General features: G+C 44.0%; 1 protein-coding gene across 2 annotated transcripts in view; it reads left to right on the forward strand.

The window, feature by feature from the left end:
* The window catches only part of fbxo7 (F-box protein 7), a gene marked incomplete at its 3' end in the record, with an annotated part of 54,983 nt that extends 29,468 nt beyond the window's left edge, over positions 1–25,515 (forward strand). The window contains exons 5-10 of one of the 2 annotated variants that reach the window (XM_083659027.1): positions 3,803–3,947; positions 5,259–5,342; positions 7,100–7,195; positions 17,601–17,777; positions 18,291–18,331; positions 25,107–25,515. In XM_083659027.1, coding sequence (XP_083515153.1) covers positions 3,803–3,947; positions 5,259–5,342; positions 7,100–7,195; positions 17,601–17,777; positions 18,291–18,331; positions 25,107–25,418 — 855 coding nt within the window. The remainder of the gene's footprint in view (positions 1–3,802; positions 3,948–5,258; positions 5,343–7,099; positions 7,196–17,600; positions 17,778–18,290; positions 18,332–25,106) is intronic. The other variant, XM_083659026.1, reaches the window with a different exon arrangement.
* Positions 25,516–26,360: the final 845 nt, after the last annotated feature.

Here is a 26,360-nt window from a genome sequence, read left to right on the forward strand (position 1 = left end):
TTCAGAATCAGAATCAGAATCAGAAAGACTTTAATGATCCCCGGGGGGAAATTGGGACAAGTTACAGTTGCTCGTTCACATAACACAGATAGCATAAAAAAAAAAAAAAAAAAATACACAGTAGTAATGCGATAGTAAAATAAGCAGAATGAGAAGAAGAAAGAACACAACATAGCATGGAATAAACAGTATAACAGTATAAACAGTAAACAGTATTAAATGCAATAGGAGCAAAAAAAGTGGAGTACGTCTAAGTAAGCAATACGTAGAGTAAGTATACCTTACGTGCCAATTGTCATTATTGCACACTGAACTTATATTATTATTCGGCCTTCCCCATACGTTACACGTGGCTCAGCCATGCACTTTTCCAGTTAGCCTATCTTTATTGCACACTGAAGTTATATTATTCGGCTTGCCCTATACGTTACACGTGGCTCAGCCAGGCACTTTTCCAGTTAGCCTATCGGCTGGCTCAGTCTCAGGGAGACTGAGCGTCTCCGAGGTGCTCTTTTAAGAGAGGCATTAAATAGACCAATGGCCACAGGCAGGAATGACTTCCTGTGCCTCTCCGTGTTGCATCTGGGTGGAATCAGTCTCTCACTGAATGTACTCCTGTGTTTGACTAGCACGCCGTGGAGTGGGTGCGAGTCATTGCTCATGATGGAGCGTAGCCTGGATAACGTTCTCTTCTCTGACACCGCAGTCAGAGAACCCAGGTCCAGCCCCACAATGTCCCTGGCTTTACGGATCAATTTGTTAAGTCTGTTGGCATCCGCTGCCTTCAGCCTGCTGCCCCAGCACACAATAGCATAGAGGAAGGCACTAGCCACTACCAACTCATAGAACATCCTCAGCATGGTCCGGCAGACGTTGAAGGACCTCAGCCGTCTCAGAAAGTAGAGACGGCTTTGCCCCTTCTTGTAGAGTGCATCAGAGTTCTTAGCCCAGTCTAGTTTATTGTCAATGTACACGCCCAGGTACTTGTAATCCTCCACTATGTCAACACTGACCCCGTGGATTGAAACAGGGGTCACCGGAGCCTTGACCCTCCTTAGGTCCACCACCAGCTCCTTTGTCTTTGACACGTTGAGCTGCAGGTGGTTCTGCTCACACCATGTGACAAAGTTGGCCACCACATCCCGATACTCATCGTCATCGCCATCTTTGATACATCCCACTATCGCAGAGTCATCAGAGAACTTCTGAAGGTGGCAAGACTCTGTCTGGTAGGTGAAGTCCGTGGTGTAGATGGTGAAGAAGAAGGGAGAGAAGACCGTCCCCTGTGGTGCTCCCGTATTGCTGACCACTCTGTCTGACACACAGTTCTGCAGGCGAACATACTGTGGTCTGCCAGACAGGTAGTCCACAATCCAGGCCACCAGGGGGGCATCCACTCGCATCGCCATCAGCTTCTCACCCAGTAGAGCCGGCCTGATGGTGTTGAACGCACTGGAGAAGTCAAAGAACATGACTCTCACCGTGCTGGCAGGGTTGTCAAGGTGGGCGTAGGCGCGGTTGGTCAAGTAGATGACCGCGTCCTCCACTCCCAGTCGGGGCTGGTAGGCGAACTGGAGGGGGTCAAGGGATGGTTTGACCATAGGCCTGAGCTGCTCCAGGACGAGTTTCTCCAGGGTCTTCATGATGTGGGATGTCAAAGCTACCGGCCTGTAGTCGTTAGAGCCACTGGGTCTTGGCTTTTTCGGTACAGGAACGATACAGGACATTTTCCACATCACGGGGACCTTTTGGAGACTCAGGCTCTTGTTGAAGATCAGCTGTAGCACATCACACAGCTGGGGGGCACAGGCTTTGAGCACCATGGGGCTGACGCCATCCGGGCCAGCTGCTTTTCTCGTGTTTAGTCTCCTCAGCTGATTCTTCACCTGGTCCGCTGTGATGGTCAGCGTGGGTGGGGGGGGAGTGGCATCATCAGCTCTGAAGCCCATCGGGGGGGGGGGGGGGAGAGGGGGTGTGTGGCCTCGTCTCTGGGTGACGGGGTATGAGGGGGGGGGGGAGGTGGGCCATCAGGGCCATCAGCCGGAGCCAGAGGGAGAGAGAGGGGGGGGGAGAGCCGTGTGGCGGGGGCTGCTGTTGGAGTGCTGCAGTCAGGAGAGTCGGGGGAGGGGGCTCCCGGGCCAGCTGCATCAAATCTATTGAAAAACAGATTCAATTCATTGGCCCGATCAACCCCCCCCTCCACCCCCCGCTGCCAGCTTTGTTAAAGCCAGTAATAGCTTTCACACCCCTCCACACCTCTCTCATATTGTTCTGCTGGAGCTTCGCCTCTAGCTTCGACCTGTAGCATTCTTTCGCTACTCTGATGCTCCCTTTCAGCTCCACCTGGATGGCCCTGATCCCCTCTCTATCACCCGACCTAAATGCTCTTTTCTTGGCGTTCAGGATGGCCTTGATGTCCTTAGTTACCCAGGGTTTATTGTTCGGGAAACATTTTATTTCCTTTGTGGGTATGTTGCAGTCCACACAGAAATTTATGTAGTCCGTAATGCACTCTGTGATCCCGTCAATATTCTCGCCATGTGGGTCACAGAGTGCCTGCCAGTCAGTTACCTCAAAACAGGCTCTAAGAGCCTCAGTTCCTTCCTCTGACCATACCCTCACTGTCCTGGAGGTCACAGGCAGTTTTTTCACCATCGGGGTGTATCTAGATCTGAGGTAGACTAGATTGTGATCGGATCGGCCAAGCGGGGGGAGGGGTGACGAAGAGTAGGCCGCCTCCTTCACGTTCGCGTACATCAAGTCAATTGTCCTGTCGCCCCTAGTGCTGCAGCTCACGTACTGCTTAAAGTTGGGCAGTGTTTTCGTCATAGTCACGTGATTAAAATCCCCCGATATCAGTACCAATGCACTCGGATGCTTAGTCTGGAGTCCAGCAATGGCGTTGTGGATATTGTCACATGCTGATATCGGGTTAGCAGAAGGGGGGATGTAAATCGCCACAACAATCACATGAGAAATCTCCCTAGGTAGATAGTATGGCCGTAATCCCACAGCTAAAAGCTCTGTGTCCGGTGAGCACGAGCGTTCTTTAATGCTGATATGAGCCGGATTGCACCATCTATTGTTAACAAGAATGGCAAGGCCACCACCTTTTTTCTTACCACTCAAGGTGCAATCGCGGTCCGCCCGTATCGTCTGGAAGCCATCAATTGATGCGTTACAGTCCGGAATGTCCTTATTTAGCCAGGATTCCGTGAAACACATTAAGCTGCACTCGCGAAATTCCCTCTGAGTCCTCGCCAGACCTGTTAATTCCTCCATCTTATTCGCTATCGATCTAACGTTGCCCATGATCAGCGAGGGGAGATTTGGCTTGAATCTCCGACGTTCTCTCCTGGCTTCGTTTTTCCTCTGCCTCGCTCTTCTGCCTCTCCCCCTTCTTCCTCGCCGTGCATTCTTTATCAGTTCCTCCGGAATAAGCGGCGCTGGGACCGACTCGCCGGCCGGCGAGCGGAGCTCCAGCAGCTGTTCTCTGCTGTAAACAATAGCCACATGTCCTGGCGCCAGCTGTTGTCCCCAGGCGATACATTGTAAGAGCAGTAAACCGGTCAAAAATACGTAAAAAATTCCTCTGAACCGCATGGTTACAGACGGATACACTATTTACACAATATATACACACGATAAGTGTTAGAAAAGAGCGATAATAATAATAATAATACAAAGAGCACGGAAACGAACGAGCAACTGCAACAAGCGACCTTTCCTGCGCACCACCTAGTGTAATATGGCAGTCCGGAAACACTGGAGATGCAGTTAAAGGTTTCTCTCCACTGTCCAGGGATGTGAGACGAAGCCCGGTGAGATGCCCAGTGGGTGGAGGGCAGCAGGAGGACTGTACAAACTACATTACAGGCATCCTCTGTGTGACCACAGCCTTGCAATGATGGTAGCTGTGACCATGGGGCCCATGCTTGTCATTAATGGTGAGTCACATGCTACAACTATTTGTCTGTGTTCTTCTTCATCGTTACCTGGTGTGCAGCATGCGGCACTCTGCAGTCAGGAGGATGTGGGTTCAGAGCTCTTAGCCATAACTGTTAGCTGTGAGCTACATTTGCTAACTAAGTGTTCGCTAGGCTCAAAACGCCGCGATAATAACTTTTAACCGGTTCAAGTCACGGTCTTTCCATAAAGCCCACCAGCTTTGGTATATGTTGGCTAGTTGTTGATAGAAAAATATTGTGGCTCTAAAATAACGTTTTTACAGAGTTGCGGGCAACTGTCATGGCGGCGACTTCGCTCCTCCATTTCCGCTCTGAGAACAGAGCGTCCAATCAATCCATCCATCCAGAAGCTTCTGGATGAGCTTCTTCCTGTCCATCAAAACGTATGCAAAGTTGCTGGAGACGTACGGGTCATCAGTGCTCCACGGACAGACGGACAGCTGTCTTTGAAAATGAATGGAAGTGAACAGAGAAATGAACGCAGACTGACAGACACCACGGATCAGTGTGGCCACAGCCTTAGCCCTCGTTCACACCATTTATTGTGTACTGTCCCTGCTTCAATAAACAATAAAGATAAAGATAAAGATTCACCAAATCCCACACTGAAGCTATGCAGTGCTATGGCAGTTTCATTTCCGCATCCTTGTTAACAGGCCAGACCGTTCACACCAGCCGCACGCCACGCCACGCTGAAGCTACGCTGAAGCTACGCTGCAGCGATAGTTTCGGCTTCTAATCTGTTCTATTATTCAAGCGTGTAGCAAGCTGCACCCCAGCTGCCAGGCATGAAGTCAATGCAAGTTGTGAGCAGACGGAGGGCAGCTCCAAACAAGGCGCTGAGGAAAAGAGTGTTTCTGGTCTGACCGGTTTAGCGCAGCACTCAGCTTCGACGTGGACTAATCGACACGTTGGGGACAGCCCTAGAACCAAGGCTTACTCTTTCAGACACTGGGTCTTATAGAAATTGAGGTGGAGGAACATCAGCATTTGTTGAAAGTTTGTACACCAAAGCCAAAGCAGAATAGGAAACATGCATGCACAGTAAATGCTCTCTACTCCCACTGAATATGCAGACAGCAATACTTTAAGTTGTATTCAGCTATCAACCCAGAAATGCCTATATGCAGAAAAAACAATATATTTTTACATTGCTGAATTTTATACCGTTTTTGACAGATGAACTTGTTCTGAAATGTGAAATTTGGGTAAACAAGGCTCTGCTGTATTTATATTTCTTTAGCTAACCAATTATGCAGATTAACCTGTTACTTCATACTTTCCTTCTAGGTATACTGAAGATGAATGAGACAGCACGTCCAGTGCGCAAATTGTCTCTGATTCCATCCAGCTATGTGACGAATGAATTTCAAGGTGAGTAATGTGTATCAAAGCAGCAGGATGATATATTTTATGGTCAAAGCAATGCGGATGCACTATGCAGTATAGTAATGTGTATCAAAGAAGCAGGACAATATATTTTATGGTCAAAGCAATGCCTAAGCAGTATAGTAATGTGTATCAAAGCAGCAGGACAATATATTTTATGGTCAAAGCAATGTCTAAGCAGTATAGTAATGTGTATCAAAGCAGCAGGACAATATATTTTATGGTCAAAGCAATGCCTAAGCAGTATAGTAATGTGTATCAAAGAAGCAGGACGATATATTTGATGGTCAAAGCAATGCCTAAGCAGTATAGTAATGTGTATCAAAGCAGCAGGATGATATATGTTATGGTCAAAGCAATGCCTAAGCAGTATAGTCATGTGTATCAAAGCAGCAGGATGATATATTGTATGGTCAAAGCAATGCCTAAGCAGTAGGGATGTCCCGATCACATTTTTTTTGCTCCCGATCCGATCCCGATCATGTGATTTTGAGTATCTGCCGATACCGATTTTTCCCGATCCGATCTTTCGGCAATGCATTAAGAAAAAAGAAAAGAAAAAAACTGCAATCAAGTTGACCCTTAAGATTGTTTTTTTATTTAACAGTATCCAACTAACTATCCATTATATCCAACATGGATATGGCTTTTTTATTTAACAGTATATTCATTATATCCAACATGGATTCAAAATTTAAAACAAAATAAAATAAAGCTTATCAGTGGTGCACCACAAAATAACCATGTAAACTAAAACAAATGATGTGCAGAATAGTGCAATAACAATGTAAATCAGGAAATGCGTTTGTTTTGGTAAATTCTTCTGCTCTGTGCGACACTAAATAAATGAATGATGATATGTAATTTAAAACCAAAACTAAGGCCTCAGGATGAGTTTAAGACGTGAACATGGTCATGTTTGTTGAATTAAAAAAAAAAAAAAAAAAATCTTTTTTTTTTTTTTTTTTACTCCCGATCTTTTCCCCCCGATTCCGATGTTCTAAAAATCACGTGATCGGCCCCGATCTCCGATCACGTGATCGGATCGGGACATCCCTACTAAGCAGTATAATAATGTGTATCAAAGCAGCAGGACGATATATTTTATGGTAAATGCAATGTCTAAGCAGTATAGTAATGTGTATCAAAGCAGCAGGATGATATATTTTATGGTCAAAACAATGCAGATGCACTATGCAGTATAGTAATGTGTATCAAAGAAGCAGGACGATATATTTTATGGTCAAAGCAATGCCTAAGCAGTATAGTAATGTGTATCAAAGCAGCAGGATGATATATTTTATGGTAAATTCAATGTCTAAGCAGTATAGTAATGTGTATCAAAGCAGCAGGACGATATATTTTATGGTCAAAACAATGTCTAAGCAGTATAGTAATGTGTATCAAAGCAGCAGGACGATATATTTTATGGTCAAAGCAATGCCAAAGCAGTATAGTAATGTGTATCAAAGCAGCAGGATGATATATTTTATGGTCAAAGCAATGCCTAAGCAGTATAGTAATGTGTATCAAAGCAGCAGGACAATACATTTTCTGGTCAAAGCAATGCCTAAGCAGTATAGTAATGTGTATCAAAGCAGCAGGATGATATATTTTATGGTCAAAGCAATGCCTAAGCAGTATAGTAATGTGTATCAAAGCAGCAGGACAATACATTTTCTGGTCAAAGCAGTATAATAAGTGTTTAAAAATCTCATGTTGTGTCACCGTGGCATTTCCAGGAGAAAATGCAGCAGCAGCCTTCAAAGATCTGAGCAAACTGTCACGGATCTTCAAAGACCAGCTGGCATACCCACTGATAGCTGCAGCCAGAGAAGGTACCAGTGACCTTTCTTTTTAAACTTTGCTCTCATTCTAAATCAGCTGGCCAATAAAAGTTACTACCACAGGCATTGCAGAGTGGACGTACCAGGACAATCCTAGGCTCTTATGGCCCATTTCCACCACTGGTATTAGCGTGGCCCCGCCCGGCTCGATTCGCTTTTTTGTATCATTCCACCAGTCAAAAACCGGGTTGAGTCGGGGTTGAGACGACTGATTGGTCAGGCAGAATCATGTTTACTGTGTCTACTGTCAATTAGGGGTGGGAATCGTGGAGTAACTCACGATACGATATGGTCACGATACTTGCCCCTCGATAACGATATTATCACAATACAGCGATTCTGCGATAATCGATATATTGGAAGAAATTTAACCTACGATACATCACGATATCTGTGTAACTGAAGAGAAAAAAATACCCCTAAAAGGCAAGAAGCAGGTATTATGTATTTATTAGCAGAATTGACATGAACTCTCTCAGAGTTCACTCACTCACTCACTCATACCATTTTTGATACCACGGAGGAAAAGTTACACATTAAGTCTTTTTATTATTATTATTAAAACAAGAAAACCTATATAACCTACCTACCTATATAATTTCTAAAGTAGATATTAATGATCAAACATTTCCATTCATGTAGCCTACAGTATTTATGTTTTTGTTTCAACTACAAACATAAATAAACGTCAACTTGAAACTATGTTTCAACTACCACACACAGCATAATATTTTAGCCTGTTTATTTAAAAAAAAGAAAAAAGAAAAAAAAGTGTAGTGTAGTGCCAGTGTATCGATAACGTATCGCAAGTGGAAATATCGTGATACCATGAGTATCGATATTTTGTCCCACCCCTACTGCCAATGCTGGACACCAGTTTAGTGGCACGTACCTTCTCTTCTGTCAGGGCCGCTGGAAGTCACTTTAAGCAGGGGGTGCTGGGAGGAAGGGGAAAAAATTTGACTTTTTTTTTTTTTTGCCATATTTAGAGGAATATCTCATTTTAAATTAACATTAGGATACTGTTGTGATGTAATTATTCAGTATTTTCTCCTTTTCTCACTCATTCAGAGCAAAGAGGGAAATATATAGCATGATGATAATGCTCTATATCTCCCTGTTTGCTCTGAATACACCAGTCAACATGACACAGACTTAACATGATAGAAATATTATCAGCAAACTTAATGCCTAGACTAATTATTCTGATCTGAATGGCATATATCAAGAAACATTGACTCCTCTCTTTGCTGTATAGTGGGAGGTGCATTTTTGAGTAGGCTATTAAAATAGCATGTCAAGTTCACATTTCTTTATTGCCAGATTAAACAATTTGTTGGTTGGTTCAACACATGTGCATGCGCGCTTCTTCTTCTTCTCTAGCCTACAAGCATGTAACTTCCTTGATTGTTATTGTTGATAATTCTATTTAAATAGGCTACATTTTCATTTCCCGAAACATTCTTAAACAAGAAAGGAACATAGTGCACTGCAAAATATTTTTAATTACATTTGTAAAAAAAAAAAAAAAATTGGGAAAAAATCTAGGGGGTCCTACTTCCCGCGGCCCTGTCTTCTGTTATTTCCATCAGTCTTTTGTGTTGCTGCCTTCAGCTCTGGTGAAATAAAATCGATCTCCTTGTTCAGCCTTAACATGACGGTGGTTTTCAATTGTTTTGAGAGAGAAAAGTCCGCTGCTCGGGAACCCCTTGTAGTTGTGTGTTACGTCTACGGCTTCTCTAGGCCGGAGGCGGGGCTTTAGCGGCGCCACAGCTTTTCCTGGTGAGAGTGCCCGGGCTGGTGGCTTCCCTTCTCCCCGTAGCGTAACCCCCGTCCACTGCGCAGCGCATGCATGTAAATAACAACAAATTGATATTCATTCTCCTAGCCGATGGTCTCATTTGCCCATGTAGGTCATATAGAGGCACCAGTATTTCATAACCAGTTTAAGAGTTCCATGTATGGATTTAATTGTAATGTTATAACGTTATAGCCTACTTCCTGGTATGGTCGCAGTGACTACTGACCATCGACATAAATAAAGATGGACACCATTTGAGGTCCCGTTTAGTGAAGCCGCTGCATGTCAGTTCGCCGCCCTGATGACTGAATCCAGTATAGGTCACAAGGCCCGCCTCCCCATGTTAGTGGATGGGAAAATCACAACCGAAATATTCACAGTAAACGTCAGATAATTTTTTTCCAAAGGTGGTTTGTATCATTTTAGGTAGTCATTATCATGCTAATGCCTGTGCAAGTGGTCATTTTTCTGATCAGTTTGTTTTTAAGTAGTTATTTGACATATAAAAAGGGATAAAAATGGATGATTGACAGCTGTGGCAGCCAGTCTCAAGCCGTCATTGGCTGGACAGACTCTTCACATTATAGAACTAGCGTTAGTTTGACAGACAGGACACAGTGCTGCTTTGTGCTTTCATGTAACGCTGCCTGCCTGCCTGGAGGTCTGGGTGGCTCTGCTGGATGTGTGGGCCGGGACAGAGGCTCTTAGCACGGGGTACGGGGTGGCTGTGCTGGCTACCAGACATCAATGGAGCGCAATAAAAAGAACATTGTTTTGAGAAAGGTGCGTGAGGAATTAACGTTGGTTGGGGACTGAAGTAAGTGTGTTTTATAAGTTACTCCAGCGTTTTTAACATAGCAATAGCGTTAGCCGCTTTCGCTAGTCGGCTGTTTTTCATTATTTATCGGCTTAATATTACTAACTTAACAACCGATAACGATAGCTGGAATAACACAATAATATACACACATTTTCAGAACTTACCAGGTTGTCCAACTGCCAGGAAATGTGTTTTATAACGTTAACTCCCGTCCCGGGTCAGATGGGGCCTAGTATGCAAGCACCAGCCATGAGCTAATCGCTAACGGGTTAGCCGTTAGCGTCACATAAACATAGGTTTTATTTTTGGTATTAAAGCAACAAACGTTTTTATATGGATATCTCAGAGAAATGCTTTGACTGTGGATACAAACCCGGATTAGGGTAAGGGGTGAGGATGGGGTTAGGGGTGGGAAGAGGATGCAAACCCGGATTAGGGTAAGGGGGGGTGGGCGGGGGGAGACAGGGTAAATGGCACTATAGAAGTATAACAGTGTAGTGCACTACACTGTCTCTGTACTAAATGTGATTATATAGTTTACTGAGACACTAGTACATGTACTAGTGTCTCAGTAAACTATATAATCACATTTAGTACAGAGAGACAGTGTAGTGTCTCAGTAAACTATATAATCACATTTAGTACAGAGACAGTGTAGTGTACTAGTCTCTCAGTAAACTATACGATCATAGAATGCAGAGACAGTGTAGTCAGTAGTCACACACACACACACACACACACACACACACACACACACACACACACTGATGACATCATTACTGGGACTTTGTGTGAGTGTGATGACATCATCACTGGGACTTTGTGCGTGAAGCTGGTACTGGTACTGGTACTGTCTGTACAATATGCATATATATCAACAACAAAATTACTCCTTACCGCGATCATCGGGGTCCTGTCGCATTGGAGTCCAGTCTTCCTCGCCCTCGACATGGACAACTGACGACGGTGTGACCATTTCCTCTTCAGACGAATGGGAGCTTGATGGCTGAGAGTCAAAGTCACTTTCAATGTAATCCCGGCGCGTCTTTGCACGGCGCAAATGCGCCCTGGAAAATGGCTCCTCCTGGGGAATCCTGTCTGTTGTTGTGTTGCCCTCGATCTCCTCCTCGTCACTAAGTTCTGACTCCGTCTCGTCTCGCAAATGCGCCCTGGAAAATTGCTCCTCCTGGGGAATCATGTCTGTTGTTGTGTTGCCCTCGATCTCCTCCTCGTCACTAAGTTCTGACTCCGTCTCGTCTCGTTCGAGCTGGGACACAGGAGGCTTGGGTTTGGGACCAGGCGCTGGAACCGGATCGATGGTGGTCACGAGTTTGACAACCGCGAACAACTCATCCAGCGTCCGCTGCCCAGCAGCAAGGCGAACAGCTCGGGCACCGCCTTGCCGAGGGGCGATGCGGTGTTTGGTCTTTCCTTTTGCCTTCACCATGACTGACTAGACTACGACTACTACAACTAACTAACTAAACTCTACTACAGACTATACTACAACTAACTAACGCTAACTAAACTGACGACTATAGGCTACTAGCTACTGTAATCTCTTCAACTTCAACTTCAACTCAGCACACTGTCACAACTGTACACAATGGCGTCTCTCTCCTACTCTGCAAAGAGGCAGCGTTTCTCACGGCTTTTGTCTTCTTGCCTCCTCCCCCATTTCAAAAAAACAGCTGCGGTATGTGTTTGATCGCGTGTTGTCGGCTTTGTCTTTGAGGCTAGGGACCTGATAACATGTCACAGGCTGGGGAAGTCTTTGAACTACGCGCTGCACTAATAAAAACAAAAACACGTCAAACACGTCTTTGGCGTGGATGGCTATTCCTGATAACACGTTAAAGACGTCTTTGGCGGTGAATGAGTTAAAGAGTGCTTGTTTTTTCTACAAATGCCTACATGGACTAGCTCCCCCTCTTTTACAGGAATTGATCCATAAAAACAGAATCACTGGACTTGGCACCAGGTCAGACACCAGAGGTGACTGCAAGGTCCAACGTAGACTGACCACATTTGGTCAGAACGTCCTGTCAATAAAAGGCAGCCAAACGTGGAATAGTCTCCCCGTCTCCATAAGGGACAGCCCCACCCTTGCTACTTTTAACACATTCACTGCCAACAGTTTATCCAATCAGTAGGTAGCTTCTGCCAAGGGTTTTTTTGAGGATTCTGGCTCATCTTTCAAGAGCCTAGTCCTAGCCTTTCTGCTAGGACTTTGTGAACACAAAATATCTCAAAAGAACTAATAGAATGTGTGCTTTCTCTGTCTAAAATAGTTAGTTTTTATCATGTTCTGTTATGTAGGCATTAGCAGTTGAATACAGCATGGTTTCAGACCAAAAAAAGCAAAAGCTGAGATAAATGGATTTTTAGAACCACCTCACGTGCCTGTGATTATGGGTGCCCTTGGGCAAGTGTGTATACTGTATTGTGTTTGTGTGTGTGTGTGTGTGTGTGTGTGTGTGTGTCTGCGCACTGCAGAGCTGAGCGAAGGACAGAGGGAAAGAGAGAGAGGAAGAGAGAGAGAAAGAAAGAGAGAGAGAGAGAGAGAGAGAGAGAGAGACTAAACTACCGTAATAGTTTAGTCCAATATAACAGCACCCCCCCCCCCCCCCCTCTCTCTGTTGCACCCAGAGTGTATTTTAGGAATCGCCCACGTTGTGCGCCAGCTCCAGCGCGAAAGCGAAAGCGAAAGCGTTTTCGCCGCGTTTTCCTCACGCTTTTTTCTGCTGTTTTTGCTCGGCTTTCTCTAGTCTGGAGAGCACTGTCGCCACTTAGTGGGTCGGTGGAATGGGTTGTACACGTTCGGTGGCTCCCATATTTTTATAGGAGACGTAGGGGGCTTGGATCTACGTCCCACCGTCATTTTTTTTTTTTTTTTTTTTTTTTTTGACGAGTTAACTCGTCCACGGCAGTCAACTGTTGGTTTCTGCTTGACGAGTTAACTCGTCCACGGCAGTGAACGTGTTAAAGGTAGACTTAAAAAATGGCTGAAATCCAACCAGTCATGTGTCCACAGGTAATATGCTTTCTTCTCTTTTTTTGTGTATTGCTACTATCTATTTTTATTTTTTGTAAGAGTAATTGCTGCTATGTATTTTAGAGTGTATTGCTGCTACTTATGTTTTACGTATTTTTTGAGTGTACTGCTGCTACCTATGTTTTATGTATGTTTTACTATGTTTTACGTTTTATGTTTCTTGTGTTTTATGTTTTTCGGGGACAACGGATGGAAATTAGCCTCGTGCTAAATCCGGCAATTTTTACACTTATTATGTTCCAGGTTTTATTATCTGTTCCATGGTTTCTGTGTTCATTAATTTTAGAAAGCTGGATGTACCCGCTTGATCTTGTGCTATAAGTGTTTGTTGCTATGTGGAGGAGAGATGAGAGGTAATGTGGTGTCTTGCCTAATATAGACTTAAAAATAAAGTGGTGCCAATGGAGGGATCGCCGGGTTTTAAGGGAGGGCCAGTCTACCAGATTGTAGAGGTCACAATGGTGAGTCTGGAAGGGTGCGTTGGTGGCGAAGCGGATAGCTGAGTGGTGCAGCGTGTCTAATTTTTTGAGGGCTGATGCTGAGCCTGTTCTATAAATGATATCGCCGTAGTCCAGAATCGGGAGAATTGTCATCTTGACGAGGGTGTGTTTGGCCAGGTGAGTAAAGGAGGATTTATTGCGGAAGAGGAAGGCTAATCTTGCTTTGATTTTAGTGTGAAGGTTGTTGATGTGTGTACGCAATACCCTACGCAGCAGGGTATTGTGTTCGACAGAGTCGAAGGCTTTAGCCAGATCAATAAAGGTGGCTAAGCAGACCTGCTTGCTGGCCAAAGCTGTGGTGACATCGTCGAGGACCTTCATGGTGGCGGTCAGACATCCGGGGGGGGGGGGGGGGGGGGGGAGTCCAGCTGCCCAGTGGCGGCTGGGGCAGAAAAGGACTGGGTTGCATTAACAAAGTGTTGATTAAAGAGTGAGGCCATATGAGGTTTGTCGGAAATGACAACACCGTTGAAAGTCATGGAGACTGGGAGGTGAGGGGAAGCCAGCTTGTTTTCCATAGATTAGAAGCAGCGGCTTCGGGCACGCAGCAAACGGGGGGGAGGAGGGAGGGGTACCTGACCCAAACACCGGCGAGCAGACGGACAAGCAGGCAGGCAGGCAGAGAGGGAACCGGGCAGCAGGCAGAGAGGGAATCGGCAGGCAGGGACGGACCAGGTGATACGCCGAGCAGCAGGTGAGCAAGGCACTCGAGGCAGGGAAGCAGTAGGCAGGCAGAGATCAGCAGGAATCCCGTAGTTTGTTCAATTGACGAGATTCATCAGCTCGATCAAAAATGTGAGGATAAGTGAGGAGCAGTTTTGAGAAGTTTAAAAAGCCATAGGGCACTTAAAACACTTTAAAACGAACAAATCTCACAGATACAAACACAGCACGGAGACAAAGGCTGCCATCTTGGTTGGGGCGTCTTGGTTCTTCACAAGCTCCTTTCTTAGCTGTTGTAAGGATATAGTTAACAGAGACGAGACTAGGCAGCTAGGCTAACATTACCACTGAGCTATATTAAATGGAACGTTACAGGCTGCGCTACCCACACTATACCAGTAAACAACGTAACGTAAAGCGTCAACGTTAGATTTGTAAAACCAACATTTTATCCAAAAGGAATTAAATCATAAAGTTAATCAAAATGCCACGGAAATATTAGGCTAGCTTAATCAACACAGCAGTGCATCGGATAATCCCCCCAGTGAGGCTGAGGGTGAGTGAGTGAGGCCTGCCTCCACTTCCGGTCCGCACTGAGAGCGCTGAGAGCAGTCAGCAGCAGCCCGGAGGTCTGAAATCTCCGACAACCAAAATCAGATTTTCGTACAGGCGTCATTTTGATAAACTGATCTCATAGTGGGAATCTTCCTGGTTACTTTTGGCGAGACAAAAAATATTACAACTTAAAGTGCCATATTTACAGAGCTAGACTGTATATAAATACACAACGCACTGTGCGCATTCTAGAAACAGCAGCTCTACATACAAGAATGTAAGAAAGTTCAGAGGGGCGGGGAGCTCTCAGAGGTTCTAACTCAACGGAGCTACTGCGCAGACTCTGGTTCACTGATTTTCACAGGATTTTGGCTTCAATACACATACAGGGAGGAGATAGGGACACTCTCTCCATTCATATACAGTATCTCAGTGCTACTGACCACAGCACCAAAGTCACGCCGGCTAAAATCACGTCCTCTCCTGCCTTCAACATACAACCAAGGGATTTCATCCGCCATTCATTTTCCATCTACAGTATATTAACATTTCCGTGTGTTCATTTAACGTTAACTCATTCTCTGCCAGGGTCATTTCGGTCTGTGTGCTCCCAGTGCCAGGATTTTGAGCATATTTCCTGATCTTCCAGGACCCACAGAATATTCTGTGCTAGGAATAAAATTACACAACATATCTCACAATAAAGCAGAGACTCTCTTCTTACCCCTTGTAAAAAACTGAAACTCTCCCATGTTTCCTTGTTTAGTTACAAGCAGTGGAAGTTAGCTTGTTTTCACTAAAAATGCCCTCCTTTGGACAGAAATATGAGAAAAATAGGTTTTTAGTGAAGGACACCGTTTCAAGCAGAACTCTCTTTTGAGCCTTTTATTTTTTGCCTCAGTGACACATCAGACATATACAGTATTTGTTTTCCCAAATAAATAAATAAAAAATAAGAGAATGTATTTTACAGTTGCCATGTGGATTTTTAGCTTAGCTTGATAAAAGCATAAACAAATGGAACGAACCCTTATGTGGTCACACTCACACACTCTCTCTCTCTCTCTCACACACACACACACACACACACAGGAATAACGAGTGCTGTAACGTTACCTGCTGTCACGTTACCTCTCATAACTAACGTTAGCACAGAAGATCACACAATAGCTACGTTAGTGCTGTAAACTTTGAAATGTTTATGTGACACATGTTTCGCCTTGGTTGCTGGGGGACGGGTGTGTGACGCGGTTTGACGCGTTTGACGTATCCATGTGATTCCCCCTCCCTTGAGTGTGAAGGGAGCTCTCCCTTGAGAGGGAGGCAAGAGGAAACGTGAAGCGAGTCATGCCGGCGGCATAAGTTATAAACAATGCGTGACAATTATACTCGAATGTTGTGTGTGTGATCATTTCATCTCAAACGCGATACAAAAAATAGGCTACTTTTTACCATCGTCATCGCTCTCTCCAAGTGGCACTCATTTCTCCTCCTCCGATTCATCTGTGTCAGACCAGAACGCTGTGAAGGGGAGCCTTCGTCGCCATGGCGCTCCGTCGTGGAGCAATAACAAAAACGCTGGCGTGTCCGTTTATGCATTTGTGAGTGTTATACAAATGGAGGGCGGAGGGCAGATAGTGGTCGCTATGGGCGGAGGGCAGATATGTGGTCGCTATGGGCGGAGGGCAGATATGTGGTCGCTATGGGCGGAGGGCAGATATGTGGTCACTATGACGACCAGGTGTGGGCGGAGGCGAGTAAACCTGCGGTGGAAGCAGACAGTCTATACGAGTAAGGCCAAGTAAGAGTAGAGCCGTACTGTGTGTATGTGGTGGGAAATGAGCCATTAGACACAGCAACTAGTGGTACAACGGACCACAGTTGAACCGTTGATTAATTGCAAAGTTTAACCATAGTGTAAAATACAGTCTTACTGTGGCTGTTGCTTTTTAAAGTAATAGTAAAGGGGGGGGACTGATTGAAAAGCCATCGCTTTTGCCTCCATTGAGTAAAATCCTGTAGTGTAGGCTGTGATTTAGTGCATTAGTGCATCATTGAAATATATCACAAGATTGTGATGCTTATTGCATCTTAGGACATGCTGCCTTCTCTTTGACACACATCTCCGCTCCCTCCGAACAACTGGATACTGGAGCTACCTGTCTGTGGCAGCTTTCAGTGTTGATAGGCTATTACTCGTGACGTGAGTGACATATAATATAATCGAAATAATGATAGAACCCGCACACACTTATGCTCTAAAGAACGCTTTACTTTAAAAAATGACAACGTTTCGAGCCTCAGCTCTTCATCAGGTCATCTTACAAACAATTGTGTGTCACACCCATACAAATAGACTCCCACAGGTCACGTCATCAATCATGGGTGGACCTACACAAAAGTGACACATTTATGTCCTTGATATTGATGTTTGCATATGTTATGATGATGAAATATGTTACATGACACATATATTCTCTTACTCTTACTTTGGCTATGGGCGGAGGGCAGGTGTGTGGTCGCTATGACGACCAGCCGGGGCTGTAATGTAAATATGTGACATGAGTCACATGATTTTAGATGGGTCAAAGTAATTCCGGTGTATCTTGCCCATCTTATGGCCAGGCGAGTTGTAATATATTGTCATGTCATGGTGTTTTGGGGTCATTAATAAACAAGATTGATTCTGTTATTTTTCTATAAGTGGTAGTGCTATTTTATATTAAAGTCAACGGGAGAGGCTTGTGTTTTCCCCCTAAAAGGGGGTGGGGCCTAATTGCCGATCTGATGTATAGGCGATAACCACAACATTTACCTGGGCAGGCCAGCCAAATGCTAACATTGTATGGGAAGCATTTATTTTTTTATAAAGGGAATAAATAGTATTGCGTTACTTTTCTTGAGTAATGAGACCAACACTGCCCCCTTCTGCCCAGCCCTACACATTGCATGCAAACTTGTTCCCTGTCTGAGGGCTGACTTGCCATCTGTGGTGTTTGCAGCCATGGCTCTGCCGGCGGTCTTTGGCCTGGATGCCCTCCCACCGGAGCTGCTCCTCCGGGTGCTGAGGCTGCTGGACGTCCAGTCCCTGGTGACGCTGTCTTCAGTCAGTAGACACTTCCACAGCACCACAGCAGACTCCACACTGTGGAGACACCTTTTCCACCGTGACTTCAGGGGTAATAGAAGATGTTATGTCTTGATATCAAACCACAGTTTATTTTATATGGTGGCCATGGAAATATAGACTCACACTTACTGGCTACTGGGATCAATATTTGTTTCCCCTGTATTCATAAGCTACTATTAAGAGGGAGGTGGGATATTTTGTTAACTGGTTTATTGATGGTAACCGAGAGACTCAATCACTGTGTATCAAATCTTTCTGTTAACGGATTAACCTGAATAAGACCTTAACTGGAGTATGAGTTACTCTAGTAAAAGTAGCCAATCATTTGTGTTGTTTATACAAAATACTATTTTTCAACTCCAGTGAAATTGTATAATTGGTTCATTTCAAAGCCACCTGGAAGCTGTACTATGTTGTAGCGATTTCAGGAGTCGCTGCCCATTCAAACACTTTTTATCAGTTCTGCTCTTTAGGATGCAAGTAAATGCAACTTTATGACTGAAAGGTTGTGAGTTGAGGTTTGACCAAGAGGACTAACTCAACCCTCTGTACTTCCTTCCAGATCAAGATCCCAGCAGATCCAGAGAGACAGACTGGAAAGAAGTAAGCACAACACAACAGTCACAAGTCTAACCAGAACCAATCAATAATATCTGCGGTTACATGATAAATGTTTTTTTTTCATTCTGAATGAAATCATTCTTTCCAAGCAAGTGTTTAGATGAGCGCTAAATACATAATGATTGGATTAAGAGGTGCGTTTACATGCTCCACATATGTAATCAGAATAATAGTTTCTGACATGCTCAAAACAGGCGAATCCAGCATAAGCTGAGGTTTTGAAAAGATGGACCTGCGTCGGACGCTTGGTATGTTGGTACCATGATGGCTTTGCTACTATTTTTTGTTAGTCAGCAGCAGTTTTATCAGAATGTAGTGTATGATGTGTGTTTGAGCCACATCAGTTATCAGAACGTAGTGTATGATGTGTGTTTGAGCCACATCAGTTATCAGAACGTAGTGTATGATGTGTGTTTGAGCCACATCAGTCGTGGCTGTAGTTGCTGCTGGCACGGCATCTTTACGACAGTCTGCCTGGAAAATGTGGTTTTAAATTAAAAAGGTAGGAGAGCTGTTGACGTAAAAAGGTAGGAGAGCTGTTGACGTTGTTATGCGCAGCACACAATGAATTTGAGAACTGAAGTTGCGGTCCACAAGTTATTAAACACAACACATAGACCTAATGTTCCCGCAGATATTAAACAGGAGAAGGCGATCGTGGGATGACCACATCAGAGAGCATGCACAGAAACCTTTGGAAAGTGTTTACATAATGATTTTTTATCCTTGGAATGGATTGTGAAAGGGTTATACCACCCCTCTCAAACGGAATGACATTTCTTTTGGAATGGGTGATTCTGATTGTGGTGATTATATGAGCCAGCTATTCTGATTACAAGTGGGATAAAAGGCTCCATGTAAGCTAACGTGTCATGGTTCAACTTGAAGGTGGCGCAACACATACCTGCCAACATGGGTGTCCCAAGCATGTCATGCTAGCTGGTCAGAAAGGGGGCTAAATAACGCTAGAAAGTTACGCTAATTTTGGTGTGTATGTGGGGGGGAGGGGGGCATTTTTAAAGGGGCCTCTAGACCTCATTTCAAGGTATCTAAATGAAAAAGGGTTCTATGGGTACGCAAAAGTCTCCCTCTCTCCTGCTGTTAAAAGTTAAGTGTAAAGATTTGAAGTCAAATTTACTTTGAAGTGGACATGAAACATTTGATCATATGACTAGTTCATTTGCATTTTACCTCAGACAAGACAGGACACTGCTTTCAAGTCTGAAATCTACCTAGATTTGCTAGAAAGTTGAACAACATTTCAGCCTTTTGCAACTAGGGTGCTGCTAGATGTCACTAGGTAAATTTCAGACTTGAAAGCAGTGTCCTGTCTCGTCTGAGGTGAAACGCAAATGAACTAGAGGCATATGATCAAATGTTTCATGTCCTCTTTAAATGTGAAAATATATTCAAGAATGTTTGCAAGAAACTTGATTTGATATATATATATATTTTACACGCACATATATATATATACACACACACATATATATACTTTATATATATATATACACATATATATGTGTGTGTGTGTGTGTGTGTGTGTGTGTGTGTGTGTATATATATATATATATATATATATATACACACATATATATATTAGGCCTATAGACGGTTTTAACTTGACAACAAAAACATTCTAAATTGAACCCCCGCTCACTTCCTGTTGCAGTGTTTGCTATGGACATAAAAGAAAAAAAAACATTCAAGTGCAGGACTGACCATTCCGTGAAAACCGTCTATATTAGGCCTGCACGAGGAAAATCTGCGATGTGCGATAACATTGTTCAATATAGCGATGACGATACGACTTGCAATAAATAAACAAATATTAAAGTACAGGTATGCATTTTAGCTATACAGTTCCTATGTCTTTCTGCTTTAATACTGCTAACATAGACCCCAAACATAGCCTATGCCCACTCAATAAAGAAATGAAATACAAGGCCAACCCTTCTCCAAGCCATAAACTCAGCGGTAGAGAGAGGCACTTTTCTTCAACAGACGAACACTGCTTAAATTTCTTTAATACCCAAAAAAGGTAAAGATCACTTGGACTGTGCTAACTTCAGGCCGATCAGCCTCCTGGGGGCTGACCTTAAGCTGTATGCCAAGGTGCTGGCACTCCGACTGGAACGTTTTATCCGTAAACTGGTTCACCCTGATCAGTCGGGTTTCATACCTCAGCGCCTGGGCGCGGACAACATACACAGGCTATTACATGTGATTCATGAGGCTAGCACATTCCAAGTTCCTACTGCAATTCTATCAGTTGACGCTGAAAAAGCCTTCGATCGGCTAGAGTGGAACTACCTTTGGCAAGTTATGGAAACGCTTGGCCTCGGGGCCAAGTTTATTGAGATGGTTCGCGTGTTATATGCAAATCCCACAGCCATGGTCTCAACAAACGGACTGCACTCAAAACCCTTTTCGATTGGAAGGGGTTCTCGGCAGGGGTGCCCACTTTCTCCCATGCTTTTTGCGATTTCTCTTGAACCATTGGCGCAAATGATAAGGCAGAAGGAAATTTGCAATATCAAAATTAAGTCATGTAACAATTCAATTTCGTTGTATGCAGATGATATTCTGTTATATATCTCTGACCTCAAGGAATCTATACCAAACATTCTCAAGACATTCAACGAATGTGGCTCGTTCGCCGGCTATAAAATCAATTGGGATAAATCTAATTTGCTTTTTCTAAACAATAAGACAGCGACACCATCCGTGTATGATAAAATACCGATACAATCCAAAATCACATATCTGGGTATTAGCATACAATCCTCACTAGATAAGATTGTCAAAGACAATTATAAGACAATGTTAAAAAACATTCAAAGTGATCTGGCCAGGTGGTCCACTCTTCCAGCGTCATTACGATCTAGGATTGCTGTGGTTAAAATGAACGTGTTACCTCGTATTAATTTTCTCAGTCAAATGATTCCTTTGCCCCCACCAACAACTTTTTGGAAAAGACTCTACTCACTAATCCGTAGCTACATATGGAATAATAAGCAACCTAGGTTAAAATATTCTACCCTGCAACGCACAAAGCACAATGGTGGTTTAGCTCTGCCTGATTTTAAAATGTATTACATGGCTTATCAATTACGATGTATTAAAGTGTGGATTGATCCCTCGTCTACAGTTCCATGGAGAGATTTAGAGCAACAAGTGATTGGAGTGCAAAGATTGCAGGATGTGGCTTTCTCAGGTGTTAAGTTAAAGAAGTGTAGGTCAGCCTTTGGTCCCATCATAGCCAATACCATAGTCAATCTTAAACGAGTGGAGGAACATTTACGTTACACTAACAAATGGCATTTCCAAACTCCAATTTGGAACAATATGCATATACTATCTGGGAATAAGCCTTTTGTTTGTAAGCAGTGGAGTGAGAAAGGCATCTATAATCTTAATCACATTTATGACGGGAATGGTTTATTATGCTTTGAGGATCTAAGAACTCAATTTGATGTCCCAAGAAATACCTTTTTTGTTTATTTACGTTTACGTTCTGCCCTGAAAGGTTATGGAGCTCCATGGGGGAGAGGTCTTGAGGCACACCCAGTCATTAACTGGATTTCTGGGTCACCCTTTAGAGGATTGGTGTCGAGGTTGTATGCCAATTTAACAGATGCATTCATAGGACAACTGCCGATAATTAGAAAGTGGGAGGAGGATTTGACCTCAGAGGGAAACATGATTGAGTGGGACACAGTCTGGGAAAATATCTTCAGCTGCTCCAAGAACCCAAATCACCAGTTGATCCACTTCAACTTTTGTCATAGGACATATTGGACTCCTCAGAGAAAACACATGATCAAAGCCATTCCCAATCCTTTCTGTTCCTTCTGTCAACCGGAACAAGTCGGAACTTTTTTAGACATGGTTTGGGAATGTGAACTAGTTCAAGAATTCTGGGATAAAACAACTTCAATAATATCAGATTTAATTGAACACCCACTTCCTCTGGACCCAATACTTCTATTAATTAATGATGAATCTAAGCTTAATTTATCGGGGAAGCAGAGGAAAATTTGGCTTGCTGGCCTAACCGCAGTCAAGAAAATGATAGCCCAAAGATGGCTTCCCCCTCACTCACTTAACATTCACAAATGGTTGGCATACTTTCGTGATATAGTAATGCTTGAACTCTCCACTGCGAGGGTTAATAGAGCGAAATCCTCAACTCTTGAACTTTGGAGAGGTGTAGCATCTCAGATCTCTGACTTATTTTTTTTTTTTTTTTTTAACCTTTATTTACCCAGGCAAGCAAGTAAGAACAATTTCTTATATACAAAAGCAGCCTGACAAAAAGCAAGGGCCTTTTGGGGGAAGGGGGTGGGAGGCTGAAATAAAAACAAGGTTATATAAATACAAGTAAAAACTTACAGTAATAATAGGAGCATACTATATACAAACACAGGCTACAATAACAATATATGAGAGAGAGAGAGAGAGAGAGAGAGAGAGAGAGAGAGAGAGAGAGAGAGAGAGAGAGAGAGAGAGAGAGAGAGAGAGAGAGAGAGAGGAGGGGGGAGGGGGTGAAGGGGCAGGGAAGGGAGAAGAGGAGGGACTGGGGGTATGTGTGTGGTTGGGAGGAGGTCAACAGGTACAACAGTCGATTACAATCTGTTGCAGGTTTTGCTTAAAAGCAGTGAGGGATGAGAGGACCGTGAGTTTGAGGGTGTTTTGTAGAGTGTTCCAGTCATAAGCTGACGCAAAGCGGAAGGCACTGCGGCCAAAAACGGTGCGGACTTTCGGAACGGAGAGTCGGATGAAGTTACTGGATCTGAGATTGTAGTCGGAACTGGAGAAGTGTAGAAGGGAGGAGAGGTAGAGAGGAGTTTTGCCTAGAATGGATTTGTAGATGAGCTGGAGCCAGTGAAGAAGCCGTCTGGTGTGAAGGGATGTCCAGTCGACCAGGTTGTAAAGGTCACAGTGATGAGTAGTGAATGGTGCGCCAGTGGCAAAACGGATGGCAGAATGATGAAGCGTGTCCAGTTTTTTGAGGGCGCTCTGGGATGCCATTCTGTAGATGGTGTCGCCGTAATCAAAGATGGGCAGGATGGTCATCTTGACAAGCGTGTGTTTGGCAGAACGGGTGAAAGAAGCTTTATTGCGGTACAAGAAGCTCAGGCGAGCTTTGACTTTAGACTGTAGGTGTTTTATGTGAGTGTTGAAAGAGAGGGATGGGTCCAGCCAGAGGCCAAGGTATTTGTATGATGTGACAAATTCCAGCTCGGAGCCATCGGCACAGGTGATCTTGGGGGCGCTGGTGGTGTCGTGTTTTCTGTCGAAAAGAATGCATTTCGTCTTCTTAGAATTAAGAAGCAGATGGAGGCTGTGAAATGACTGCTCAATATTGGTGAGACTGAGTTGAAGGGTGGATGCCGCAGAGTGGAGAGAAGGGCCCGTTGAATATAGGATGGTGTCGTCGGCATATAGGTGGATCAATGAATCTCCAGCAGCCTTGGCTACATCATTGATGTAGATGGAGAACAGCAGTGGGCCCAAGATGGAGCCTTGAGGCACCCCTTTAGAGATGGTAAGAGGGTCGGACAAGATGTTTTCTGACTTCACCTGCTGAGCACGGTTAGCAAGGTAGCTGGCAAACCATTTACATGATTTTGGTGAGAGGCCAATGCTGGAGAGCCTCTGTAAGAGGATGGAATGGTTCACTGAATCGAAAGCTTTAGCTAGATCAATAAAGGCAGCGATGCAGACCTGCTTGGAGTCCAGGGAAGTGATGATGTCATCCAGGACTTTCAGGGTAGCTGTGATGCACCCGTGCCCCGGCCGGAACCCTGACTGCAAGTTGGTCAGGATGTTGTTTGAGGCCATGAAGTGGCTGAGCTGGTTATGAACCAGCCTCTCCAAGACCTTGGCCAAGCAGGGCAAGATGGAAATAGGCCTATAGCAGTTGGGGTCTGAGGCAGAGCCACCTTTAAAGAGCGGGAAGACCAGTGCAGATTTCCAGTCAGAAGGAAAGAGAGACAGCTCAAGAGACAAGTTAAAAAGCCGCGTGATGGGGACGACAATGATATGAGCAGCAGCTTTTAAAAACTGCTGCTCATAGGACTTAATGACCTCACTTAATGACCTCAGTGCCTCAGGAACCAGTGCTCCAATAGCGAAGTGTGAGACAGTTACTTTAAACAAGAGACCGCGGGGGGGTGGGGGGTTTGGGGTGGAGAGGGTGCTCTCCTATATTTTATTTCATTTTGTATTTCTTTTTGTTTTGTGGTAATTACAAAATTGATGTCACTCTGCACATGTTCTGATGGGTATTGGGGGGGTGATATGAGTGGGCAGGCGGGAGGAGGGCTCATGCATCCTGGCTAATATCTGTCATAATGTTGTGTAACTATGCTGAACTACTGATAGCAATAAAAAATTGATCACAAAAAAAGAAAAGAAATGAAATACACAATGACTCACACTGTTGCAAGGGAAAGGTGTACGCTGGATTTACAACACCATACAAAATGATCAGATGCTGAGTGGGAATGCATGACGCATGTAAATAAAACCACTTTTGTTATTCATTGCGTTTCAGGCAGTCTTTGCCATGTGTTTATTGTGCATGTTCATATTACGATGACGATGAAAATACGATTTAATTGTGCTGTGTGCAGCCCTTATCTATATATATATATATACATATGTATATACACACACATGACAGAAAAGTTTGTGAACCACTAGGGATCTAAGGATATTCTCTAACAAAATCTTTAATGTCTTTCTTTAGCTTTACAAAAAGAAGTACAAGATACGCATCGACTGTCGTCGACGCATGCCCCACCCCTACTTGGTTCCTCCCATCTACCCTATCCCCTCCAACCCCTTCAACCCTGGCCCCTTCCCCCCATACCTGCCGGGCATCATCGGCGGCGAGTACGACCAAAGACCAAATATCCCCCACAGCCTCCTGCCTCGCCCACGCTACGACCCCATTGGTCCACCTCTGGGTGGCCACCCCACAGGAGGAGGTCTCATTGGACGGCGTGGACACAAACCCACAGGAATTCGACCTGCAGATATCCGACGGGGCTTCATCTGATTCTGAACTTTGTTTTCAGGACCATAGAGGTCCAAAGTCACCACCTACTTCCTGCTTGGTGAACGGTGAGAGACAATACTTTTTTTATCCCGTTTGAATTGTGCTATGAAGCCCACATTTAAATTTAGTTAATTTAAAAGATAACTTTGCATGTCAAGAAAGTTGCAGTTTGTCGTAAAACTGAAATGTTAACGTTTAGTTTTGTATGAAACCCCTCAATCAACTACATCTCTCATCTCGCACAATATACGTCACACCAACACCAACATGCCTTGGCGGGAGAGAAAGTTATGATGTTACTTACGCAACTGGTTGTGTGTAGTCTTTCTGATTTATAACTTACAGGGATGCAAACTAGTCACCTTTCGGTGACAGTTATCTTTTCATCCCAAAATTATTATTTTTTGGGATGCCCTGGTATGTCACCTTTGCATCTCTGAACTTATAGTGCAACAGTTTTACGACAATCTGTAACTTTCTTGACTTGCAATTGCAAAGTGATATTTTAAATGGACAAACATCATATGTGGACCTCATGGCACAAAGTGATATTTTAAATGGACAAACATCATATGTGGACCTCATGGCACAAAGTGATATTTTAAATGGACAAACATCATATGTGGACCTCATGGCACAATTCAAACGATGAAAAAATGATCGTCTCTCATCATCCACCATCATTCATATTTTTTCAGACGCTGGTTGGCATAGGGCCCAACCGGAAGGATGGGGCTTTGGATGTCTATAAATATTAATCTGCAATATTGAAGGGTATGAATAATATGAAGGTTTGTTTAAAGGCTGTACCTTCAAACTGGCAGGATTTAAACTCACCCAGTCCCTGTTCTCGCCCTTTTGCCATAAGTGTCTAAATAAGATTTGGCATCTTCACGCCCCCTTTTGGCTAGTGGGTGTAGAAAGTTAATCATTTCCAAGTTG

The sequence above is a fragment of the Poromitra crassiceps genome, assembly GCF_964638095.1.
Source record: "Poromitra crassiceps genome assembly, chromosome: 2".
Classification (NCBI taxonomy): Eukaryota; Metazoa; Chordata; class Actinopteri; order Beryciformes; family Melamphaidae; genus Poromitra; species Poromitra crassiceps.